We start from the raw sequence: 12,171 nt of genomic DNA on the forward strand, positions 1-12,171 counted from the left end.
AAGGGGGAGAGGGAGAGGGAGATAGAAACATTGATATGAGAGAGAACAGGGCCAGGGATTGAGCCTACAATGAGGTACATGCCCTTGACTGGAATCAAACCTGGACCCTTCAGTCGACAGGCTAAAAATCTATCCACTAAGCCAAACTGGCTGAGGCCTGGATCTTAGTGTTTATCCATAAAATATCAGCTAACACGTTGGGATTTTAGATCTATAAAATATATGATCTTAGAATATGTCTTTGAAACAAGAGGCACCTTTATTTTTTTATATCCTTTATGTACTCATGCTCCCCTCCATTTATCTATTCGACTTGTACTTGTATGCAATAGAAATGAATAAGTAAATAAATAAAATATAGGATCTTAATGCCTTGGCTAACCATTGTGACCTTACCTTATTTTACTATCCAAATGCAAAGACATATGAACGATGTCATAGGCTATCACCAGCCATGCTATTTTTTAAGGCAGAGTCAAAAGGCAGTTGTTCTGCCACTCATCTTTGAAGATATCATGGACGTGTGGGCACTGAGATGTGTGGTCCAGGCAAATGCTGGTCAACTGCATGTGACTGGGCCCCTGACAACATAAGAAGCTGCGCCAGAATATGAAATACCCACATCAAGCCCATTGTTTAGTGTAGACCATTTTTAATAGCAAGGTTTTCTAACTAAGCGAAGCAGTTACACTGACCCACATTCTGGAGAAAGCTTCTTATCTAGTGACAAACTGACGGTAGACCAGCACTCTGAGTAGCGCAGGTGCACAGCACAGGTTATACTTCTAATTGTCACAGTGTGCGTCCTCCCCGCTCTGTTCACGTGCTTGAAGTCACCTGCAGATGAGAAATGGCAACTGAAGCCTTTAGAAGTGTTTTCCTTCTGAGTGGTCAGAAAAACCAGCCCACGACCCAGCATTCAGAAGAATCAGGGTGTGAGCCCGAATCGATGTCATATGCTCCGCCTTCTGCTTGAAGGGTGTCCGACTGACTTTCCAGGGAAAGCGATTGAGCTGGGCACCTTAGCGAAGTGTTTGGCTCTTGTTACTTAGCGAGCTGAGGAGGCGGCGATGAGTAGCACTGTCCAATGTGAGGGGTCAAGCCTCATGTGGAAGACCAACGATAAACCACAAAGCTAGTGATTTCCAAAAACCACATCCAGGGCATGAGCTGCTACAGTGTGGAGCTCCAGGGCTATCATATGGCTACACTGCAAGCCTCGGGGTCTCTGTGAGAAACGGTAATTAGCATCCGCTTCCAGAGCCATGTTTACACCCAAAGTTTCCCCAGATGGTGTCTTGATACTTTCAACTGCTTTCCTTTGTATTCCCAGCAGGACCTATGTACTGCCTGAAACGGCTAGAGGAAGATGGATGTGTCTGATCCAGGAGGATCTATTTTTCCCTCCAGATTCGTAGTGCTGAAAGTCAGCTGGAGTGAGTTATATAGGGTAGACTATAACAATTCGCCAAACAAAACCAAAACTCAGAGGGAGGAGGGTGGGGGACATCTGTAATAGCATCAACAATAAAAAATAAATAAAAAACTCAGACTGCAGAGGCAGAAACACTAAGCCAAGAGAAACACAATCAAAATGCAGAGCGTGCCAACAAGCGACACCTCGCCAGCACGATGCTCGACCCAGCCCTTCCCCTTGGGGACTGCTTTCTATAGAGACCACTCTCTGTTCCACAAATAAAGCTACGCGTTGCTAGGAGACAGCCCAGATTCTCAGGGCACAACCTAAGGGGAGCGGCTGCTTCCCACCACGAGGTATAGAAATCTGAAGCTATTCCTGACGGCCGTGCTGCTGTTATGAAACCTACACTCAGCACATCTATTTCACAGAGCGCTCGAGAGCTGTTCTGCCCTGACACTCGTAAATCTGACATACTGGTAACTGGACCCCAAAACTCTTTTCCGCCTCCCGGCCTTGTGTTTTTCCTCTTCTTTCAGGTCTTCTCCAAATGTAGCAGCACCTCACCTGTCCTCATTTCATAATGCCCAAGAAAACGCGCAGGTTTTCAAGTTACCAATGACTCCTTTGAAAGACCCTCCTTCCGATTAGTCCTACTCAGCTTTTCAAAGTTTCCCCACGACTTGGAGTTACTGTTTGCAAAGCAGTTTTTGCTTTGCCTTTTCCAAAACAACTTAGCGGTTTTCACTTCTATCCAAGCTTCCCCACGCGCTCTCCCTGAAGCAGTAACTACCAAGGTAGCCCGCTCACCCCTCACCCTGCCTTTTGAAAAGCAACTGGCATATCTCCTTTGCCCTTTCTCGTCTTTCTGTACAGCCACCCCAGCAGCTCAGGTAGGAATAACTGCTGGGATGAGAAAGCCTCACGAATTAGCACTTAAACAAAGAGGGGAAGACTTTCGCGCATATAGCAAGAACTTTGGAGCACCAGCCCAAGCTCTTTCTAATGTTCTGTTATGTCATCCTTAGCTTGTATTCCTCTTGATTGATGCCTTATGGTTGCCACATGGATACAACTTAAGATATTACATCCTGCCCCGGCTGGCATGGCTCAGTCTGTTGGGCATCGTCCTGTGCACCAAAAGGTTGCTGGTTTGATTCCCAGTCAGGACACATGCCTGGGTTTCGGGCTCGATCCCCAATTGGGGGCATGCAGGAGGCAGCAGATAAATGATTCTCTCTCATCAGTGTTTCTATCTCTCTGTCACTCTCCCTTCCTCTCTCTCTAAAGTCAATAAAAACATATTTTTTTGTAAAAGCATATTTTTTTTTTAAAAAAAGGAGATTTATGTCCCAATTCTACTTTCTGAGCTCAATCCTTAGATTAATTCCAGATTTAAAACTCGGACTCTATTTCTGCCTCTAGAAAAGTATACATAAGAACACAAATATTTTGTGGCTTTTGTCGCCCAGAGATAAAATGAATTCTTTAGTTCCTTCTCGAATTAATCTAGATAGAGAAATATAACAAGTGGAGTGGGGAAACAAAAAGGAAGGCAGGGGAGAAAGTCTGGAGTAACAGGAGTCAATGTCTTAAGTGATTCTAGCATCTCACAGATTAAGTCATTCACACCCATGAAAAATCATCCCATATAAAGTAATAAAACTGATTATGTCCCAAAGAAATCTATAATACTAACAGGGTAACATGCAAATCAACTGAACGACCGAACAGCAAAACGAACGTCCAGACAACCTTCTGGACGACCATGCTATAACACCCACTGGTGCCAGGCCAGCCAAGGCGGATGCGATGCCATTGGTCGGGGACCCAGCCGTTGCCCCAGGATCGCCCTGCAGAGGGAGGCCCAGGACACCAACCAGCGGTCTGCGGCGGGTGGGCGGGGCCGCCCTCTGTGGGGGCCATCCATCGCGGGGCTCCTGGACTGTGAGAGGGCACAGGCTGGGCTGAGGGACCCCCTCCACCACCGCCCCCCCGCCCGAGTGCATGAATTTCATGCACCGGGGCTCTAGTATCACATAAAAAGCATTTAAGAAACCACAGTCTGCTATTTATATTCTCATATTAAGCATTGCAAAATCTAAAATAAGAGGGAAGGGAAAAGCATTATGAGAAAAGTAAAAAAAAAAAAAAATTTTATAAAATCCAAAAGGGTGAAATTACATAAGAACCAAAAGAGTTACTGCCAAAAAGTAAAATATTTTGTGAACCTAACAGGTACCATAAATGAAAATATCATGTTTACGTCATGGAACTGCCTCACTTTGAAAGTGTATTTAAACGCACTTGGGGGAAATGCTGAACGCTGAAGACTTTTCCCCTGTTGTTGTCATAAGAGAAAAAAAAGAAAAAGTCATTGATGTTTTTTGTTGTCTTAGATTTCCTGCTATCCAGCATGATTAAACATTTAGAGATACAAGAGTAAATACAAACCAATTAATTTAAAATTCCTGGTCCCGGAGAAACACAGAGCACAGTGGGTTTAACACGAATACGATTTCAACAAGGATGTCTGTCACTTTGCCTCAAACGGGGTTTCCCAACAGTGGCACTGGGGACACTTGGGAGCAGGTAAGGCTTGGTTGTGAGGGGCCGTCCTCCGAGTCTCGGGAGATTTAGCAGCATCCCTGGTCTCCCATTTCCCCCGCCAGCTGTACCAACCAGAAACGTGTCCAGACATCGCCAAATGTCCTCTGGGAGCAGAATCGCCCCTGGTTGAGAAGCACGGCCATAAACCAGTCTTTCCCCCCTAATTTATTTATTACCAAACCCCCCAAAAATGCTTGGTTTATAATCTACATGGAAAGCAATGTCATCTTTCTAATAAAATAACTAATGTTAAGTGTTTTTTTTTTAATCCCCTTCATTCAGTGAACAAGTTCTCCAATGCTGGGGAATGTTAGATTTCATTGTCAAGCTTGATTTAGCTTTCCTACTGGCTGCTGAGAAAGTTTTGACCTTTGCTTTCCAATAAGCAGACTTCATACTTTCTGGGACACCGTTATTCATCACTTGCCTACCTATGAATACAAATTAGCTTAAGAGAGCTGGGACTCATTTATGAAAACAAAGAGCAACCTATTTCTAACTCATATGTTAGAAGAATATGACACTTTCTTCACCTAATGGATCAGGGACACATCAAAGAATTCTGAGCTCATACTTTAGACTGCAAGTTGTTCTTAATGAAATTCAACCTTCAGGAAACACAGAGCAGTTTTTCCGATCCATTATCTAACTCTAGAGCAGCGGTTCTCAACATGCGGGTTGCAACCCCTTTGGGGGTCGAACGACCCTTTCACAGGGGTCGCCTAAGACCATTGGAAAACACATATATAATTACATATTGTTTTTGTGACTAATCACTATGCTTTAATTATGTTCAATTTGTAACAATGAAAATATACCCTGCATATCAGATATTTACATGACGATTCATAACAGTAGCAACATTACAGTTATGAAGTAGCAACGAAAATAATTTTATGGTTGGGGGTCACCACAACATGAGGACTGTATTAAAGGGCCGCGGCATTAGGAAGGTTGAGAACCACTGCTCTAGATGATCTTCTCCGTCCGTTTAAAAATATCCATAAATGCTAACAGCCACCTCTTTCCAAAGTGCAACTATTCCTCAAGGGTAATAAGAAGTTTTAAAAGGGAAAAAACTGTAACATCTGCAGATTTGGGAATTTAATTAGGAGAGAGATGTGACCACAGACTTCCTATCAGCAAAGGTACTTATACTGTTGTCTCTCCTCCTCCGACCAGGAAGAAAGGACTCCCCGGCCCCGCTGTCTTCATTGACCCGTGTGAGCGTGTCTACAGGAGAAAATACAGAAAAGCACAATGTCGCACGGACGCGCGTGGCCCGGGCGCAGCAGGCCCACGGCGTGACTCACCGATGTGATACAGTCCGATCCAGTCGCTGGGGTCCACCTCCTCCTTGATGTCCCAGAAGATGATGAGGTTCTGGGCGCGGCCCAGTGTGTACTCGTACATGCTGGCCGTCAGGCTGGAGCGGCTCTCGGAGGTCACCAGGTCCGTGTCGCTGTTGGCCCGCTGCAGGGCCATGTTCTCGGGCCGGGAGCCCTGGGCGAGGCTCTGCAGGTTCTCGGGGCTCAGCGTGTAGCGCATCTGGGGGTTCCGCCGCCGCACGAAGAGCAGGTGCTCCCGGGCCGAGCCGGCCATCCCGGCCGCCTCTCTGAGGGTGGCTTCCTACACAGCTGGGGACAGGCAAGCACAGCGTTAGGGCCGCAGCACAGGACTTAGGGCTAAGCTCCCTGACACAAAGCCTTGGGTGAGCACCTGGCCCTGCACTAATCCCAGCTTCAGAACTAAGCCCAGACTCCACCATCAGCTGATGGCGTCAGAGGCCGCTGAGGCCAGAGGATGGCAAGGCCCTCGACCTCCCTCCGCCCAGCTCCGCCCAGCAAGTCAGGAAGCAGGGGTTTCTCGGCCATCCCTGGTGTGTCCTCTCTCCTGCAGAAACGGCATCCTCTCCTCCACCACCCACCCCCCTCACCCCTCATCACATAAGTATTTGCTGCTGCTATTACATTTCAAAATAGCAGGACAGACAAATCTGGCACATGCCAACAGGTGAAAAAGACCACTGAGGACAAGTTCATTTGCTCGGTTTCCTTCGCATGGGAATGTAACTCACTCAAGTCTTTTTCAGGAGCCCCTCCCGTAACCACAGAGGCCGTCATAGTTAAAACTACAGCACCCGGCACACACACGGCACTTACTCTTTCTAAGACATGCACAAATATAGACAAGTTATTTATTTCTTTATTTAATTTATCTTTACTGATGAAAGTTTTACAGATATTCCCCTTTTTCCCCCCAATGACCCTCACCACCCACACCCGCCATTCCCCCTCCCCAGGCCTTCACTGCACTACTGCCTGTGTCCAGGGGTTATGCATATATGCATATAAGTTCTTTGGTTAATGTCTTCCCACCCATCCCTGCCCGCCTTCCCTCTGAGATTCGTCAGTTTGTTCCATGCTTCCATGTCTCTGGATCTATTTCATCTTACTTATATGTGGAACCTAATGAACAAAATAAACTAACAAATGAAATAGATACATACACAAGTTATTTGCAAGTCTTTTTAAAAATATATTTCTTTATTGATTTCAGAGAGGAAGAGGGAGAGAGAGAGAGAGAAACATCAATGATCAGAGAGAATCATTGATTGGCTGCCTCCTGCATGCCCCCTACTGGGGATCGAGCCCACAACCCGGGCATGTGCCCTTGGCCGGAATCAAACCTGAGACCCTTCAGTCCACAGGCCGACGCTCTATCCACTGAACCAAACCGGCTAGGGCGTAAGTCTTGAGTTTATAAGTCATTCGCTTCATATATTTACATTTCACCCAGCCTGGATAGATTCACCTACTAAATGGAGGTAACATTATTGTGCCATGCAAGACCATTGTGAGGAGAGAAAAATCGTAAGTGAGTGCTCAATGATAAGCCACCGCTGCTCATAGGGAATAGAATCAGTATCATCATCAATTACATATGACATGGTTACTGGACTTCTTGTGATCTCTCTGTAAGGTATATAAATGTTGAATCACTATGTTACGCACCTGAAACTAATACTGTATGTCTATTATAATCCTCTAAACATTTTTTAAAAGCAACTACTGCTATTTTAATAGGAAGATATTATAATCACTGAATTAATGCCTTATTTACTTTGGAGTAGCTCTCTCTGGCTTAGAGTCTGGGAAGAGTAACACTAGGACTTGAAAAACAGATAACAGAAGTTAAACGCTAAAGACACCCCAATAAATTTAATTTTTTTAAAAAGGAAACAATAAAAAGAAGACCATCTTTACACACGAAACACACTATCAGCTCTCCCTAGTGCTGGCTGACCCCAGGCTTCAGTACGAAGGAGAAAAGCTGCCCATCCTTGCCGCGCCCCCCTAGTCAACGTGGCTTCCAGCTCCCAGAGCTCAGACACCAGCTGCACCGGGATCCACGGGCCTTTGAGTTACACAGCTCGTGACTCAGCCACAGCGGTTAAGGAACTGTTTCTGCATAAAAATGCAATTCCGACTTCCTAACAACCCACTCGCCAAAGGACTTTTGGAGCCCACCTCTCCCGAACTGGTGACTGCACGCGGTGAGGTGCAAGGTTAGAGAGGGAAGGAAGGAGGAGGAGGAGGGTCTGCGGCACAGAACGGGGAGTCAGTCAGTGGGAACCTCATCAAGAGTAACGGGCAGAGACCACCCCAGGGTCTTGAGCAGAGGAGTCCTCCCTGAAGCTTACGCCTGGGAAACTTGATCTGAGCACGTAGTAGGGCTGATGGTTGGAGGAGGAAAGCAGAGGTGGGGAGCCAATTAGCAGCTACCTGGTTCGTTAAGGCATCTGGCACTGAATGCTGAAGAATGGACTTCAGTTACACAAAAAGGGAATAGCAATCAGGAATATTTTTTTTTAAAAAAAAGAGCCCAAAGACTTGGCAACAGATTGAATACAGGGGGTAAAAGTGAAAAAGAAATTAGGACTAAATTCTGGATTTTGCATCTAAGGGACAACAGAATCCCAGAAACGTTGATAAGGCTGGGAAAACTCAATACCGTGTTGGGTGAGTTTGCAGTCAATGCACTGTATCTCAGTAACTATGTCCCAAAGACTCCCATGAGGGTGGGCGCGAGTTCCTGGTTATCATGAGGCCAGGGATAAAACCATTATTCAAATGTAAGTTTCTGCTTCATAGCGGCCTCAGTATTTACTAATTAAAATTGACCCTGCCAATGAATCTCTAAAAGGCTTATTAGGTCAGTGTTTATTTTATTTTTTTTAATTGATTTTTTTACAGAGTGGAAGGAAGAGGGATAGAGAATTAGAAACTGATCAAAGAGAGAGAAACCTCAATCAGCTGCCTCCTGCACACCCCCTACTGGGGATGTGCCCACACCCAAGGTATATTTCCTTGACCGGAATCGAACCTGGGACCCTTCAGTCCGCAGGCCGATGCTCTATCCACTGAGCCAAACCAGTTAGGGCTAGGTCAGTGTTAAAAAACCTCATTCAGATGTTTCACTTTACACAACTTAGATCAACAGAAAATAAATAAAGTCAGAATGCTCAGATGACAGTGAGCGGCTATTAACCAAACCTGCTTTGGAAAATTTCATTTTTCCCTCATAGGAAAGGTAATGTCCAACACCATGCAAAAGTGAATTTGCAAAGTCTCATAAAAATGAAAAAAATCAAACCACTTTAAATTTTATAGTTCAAAATTGTAGTCTAGAACTACCTTAATCAATGCAATGTTTGCATATGAAAAAATTAGTGCTACTCAACCAACCAGAATGGCTGCTTTTTTTCATTTTTTCCTACTGGAATCTAAAAATTCCTGATTGGCTTCTTGGCTTCATACCTATGCCTTCTGCAATGAGAAAGGCAAATTTTCTTCAGAATATTATCCACGCTCTTCTGAAAAGCTCAGGAGATAAACCACGTAGTAAGGAAAACTGAGTCGTCCCCACCGTATCTGTTAAACAGAAAGCAGTTCTTCAAAGCTCTTAGATAACCCTCCGGACACCATTTCCCAGGAGGCAGCTCTCCCAAAAGCCCTCCCTCTCCTACTTGTGATGAGGGCTGCACTGCGCTGCCCCTCCCAGCACAGACACGGGCCTCCGCAACACGGAGCACGCAACCCCTTGACTTCCAGAGGTCAAGGGAGATGCAATTACTAAGCAAACGGCAAAATACCTGAGTAAACAACTTCGTGCCCAAAGCAGCAGCTTTGTTTAGAAGACACAGGCGGTAGCAGATGACAAAGACACGGAGCAAGGGTTTTTTCTTAAAATGCTTTCGCTAAAGCGTCTGGAGGTCAATGTCAATTCACTAAACCTCACCTGAAGGGAACAACGTTCATGATCAAGTGATTTTTACAGACTGGAAATGCAGCCCGGATCTTACCCTACGCTGGACATTGATAAATAAAACCAATAATAATAATTAGCATCCTGTTTCACCCTTCAAATTCCAAAAACACCACACACACACACACACATGCACACACACGTGCGTGCGCACACACACACACACAACCTTGTTCAACTACACTACGCTTCAAACTCCACGTGTGTTTTACTACATAAATGAGAGAAAAAGTGGGGGGGGACAACTATTTTGATGTCAAAAGACACTAAAGACCATTCACCTGCAGAAAGGAGGGGTGTGAGAGATCTAGGAAAGCAGAGACCCATCCAGCTGGCATCTGAGATGAAGAAATCCATTCCCAAACTGCCAACCACGGTCAGTCCCCGGTGGGTGTCCACTGTGCCCACTGCTCAGAGAAAGCACAGCCACTCCTCGGTGTGTGTCACACATAATCGTAACCAGTGCTTAGCTTGCCCGGCAAGAGGTGCTGGTAAAACCCTTAAGGCCAGAAGCATCTCTCCTAGACAGCCTGCCAGTCAACGCCCATGACTTCAGGGCACTGGACAGGGAGCCTGGGCTGACGAGGCCGCCCTCACGTCTCCCTTGAGGTGGGACGTGTCAGAAAGCGCAATTTCCCCTCCAGGCCGCTGTCCTTTGAGAAAAGGCTCTTCTCCCGGCGATTTTATCAAATGACACCTGATGATCCACAACAACTCCACAGAAACCCAAGGCGGTGGGAGAGAAGTGGAGCCTCAAAAAGAAGTGAGCTGTTCCTAGAAGAGGACATGAACGCTGGACAAAAATAAAGGAAAATGAAAAAAAAAAAAAACACTAACAAAATGTCTGCCCAAAAGGACAGATGCTTAAATAAAAACATAGGATAACGAGGAGGGGGGGAGGGGCTGGAGGGGATGGGAGATACCAGTAATACTATCAACAATAAAAAATATATTTAAAAAACTTTAAAAAAGAATATAGGATAGCGAGTGTGGGGAGAACAAAGGCAGCATCTTACTCATTTACCTCAATCGTGGAGGACAGATTGTCAGGAGTCCCTTCATGGAATGATAGTCACTGGCACAGACACCAATTTTTTTAAACATTGATCTATACCTCTTAAATGCTATTAAAACAAGAAGGGCAAAACTTTGTCTCAAGAATCATTTGTAAACATCATGTCACATTAGGAAAGTGGAAACCAAAACTGCATATATTTTCAAGACCTTTTTAAAATTCCACCTATTTTTCAGTAAGTGCAGAGGAAGTGGCATGGTCTATCCAGGTATGAATTTAAAAAAAAGAAAGGTTCTTTGTTTTCATAACCAGTCCTGTGGGTGGTTTGCTTGTCTAGTCGCAAATATTGACGAGTTATGTGAGGGAAATGGAATCAATTCATTTTAGAGTCATCTCTTCTGAAAGACATTAAACTTTTACTCCCTCTATATCCTTAGGGGGAACAATGCCTTTTTCTTTTGCATGAACACATCCCAAAGCATAATCTTCAGCTAAAGCTGCAGATAATTACCAATAGTTGGTCAAAGGAATTCAGCTATTTCAGAATTCTGCATTATTTTGTGTGGGTTGAAGCACATTTGTGTGGGAAAGTTTTCCTTGCAAAGAGAAACCACAAAACATAAGCTTCTAGTTACTGAGTGTCGAAAGCTGCTAAAAAAGATAACCAAGCGCGCTTAAATACAATTGTTTATTCCATGAAACACCAGAGGTCACACCTATATAAACACTAGTGATGGCAGCCTGTACACTATACCCACAAAAGACATTGTCAAACCTTCATGCTCCTCCCTTTCCATCCCCACTGCCACAGCAGCACCAAGCCAAGTTCACGTCCTACATCTAGACCAGTGGTCGGCAAACTCATTAGTCAACAGAGCCAAATGTCAACAGTACTTCTTCAGAATAGACTCACCCAGGCCGAAAACCGACTTCTGCACATGGGCCACGAAGTTTCCATCACACTGTATGCGCGCCCACACGTGGTATTTTGTGGAAGAGCCACATTCAAGGGGCCAAAGAGAGCCGCATGGGCTCACAAGCCGCAGTTTGCCGACCACGGATCTAGACCATCACTTCCCAGCAGGCCTCTCTGACCTCTTATTTTCCCCGGGACAATCCATGTACTCTCTCCCAGGAGCATTTTACAACACTCCCAATAAGCTAAACAGCATCATTAAAGGACCATGGTGGAGATGAACAAAGGGGCAGGGGTGGGACCGAGTGTCAGTAGGGTGAGCACAGCAGGTCTCTCACAGGCAGTGACATTCAGGCTGATGGAGCTGAGGCCTGGAGTCAGCAGGCCCTGCAGAGCCCAATGAGGTGAGGGTGGCATGTGTTTGAAGGGCGGCTCCAAGGGTCAGGGTGGAGAGGAGAGGGTGGATGTTGGAGTGGGTTTCTTTATACTTCCTTTAGTAAACATGCAGTTTCCATACACACTTTCCGCACACGATTATCTACTCTGCTTCCCGTGAAAATGCTTAGCACGCCCAGCACCGCCCACACCATTCTCTCCACCTTCTGCACCTGCTCCACCTTCAAGGTATGAGGACCACTCTCCTCTTGAAGAGCACCCGGCCGGAGGCACCTTTCCATGACTGAGTCCCAGTGGCCTGGTTCACGTCGTTCATCGCCTCTGTACATCACGATGCCTCATTGTCTAGTTAGGAAGATGCATGTCTTCCCTTGGCAACGATAAACTCTTTGAGGACAATTACTATTTCTCTTACATGGTATCTCCTCCACAAAATAGTAAGTGATTAGTAAATGTTTTTCAAATCCATGAATAGATGAAGTTAACAGC

General features: G+C 45.5%; 1 protein-coding gene across 1 annotated transcript in view; it reads right to left on the reverse strand.

Moving 5' to 3' along the window:
* Nucleotides 1-5,664, reverse strand: part of HECW2 (HECT, C2 and WW domain containing E3 ubiquitin protein ligase 2) — a gene marked incomplete at its 3' end in the record, with an annotated part of 124,125 nt that extends 118,461 nt beyond the window's left edge. Inside the window, 1 exon segment of the mRNA XM_014545556.1 lies at nt 5,341-5,664. Coding sequence (XP_014401042.1) covers nt 5,341-5,629 — 289 coding nt within the window.
* Between the last annotated feature and the right edge of the window lie 6,507 nt (nt 5,665-12,171).

The sequence above is a fragment of the Myotis brandtii genome, unplaced genomic scaffold, assembly GCF_000412655.1.
Source record: "Myotis brandtii unplaced genomic scaffold, ASM41265v1 scaffold412, whole genome shotgun sequence".
NCBI lineage: Eukaryota > Metazoa > Chordata > Mammalia > Chiroptera > Vespertilionidae > Myotis > Myotis brandtii.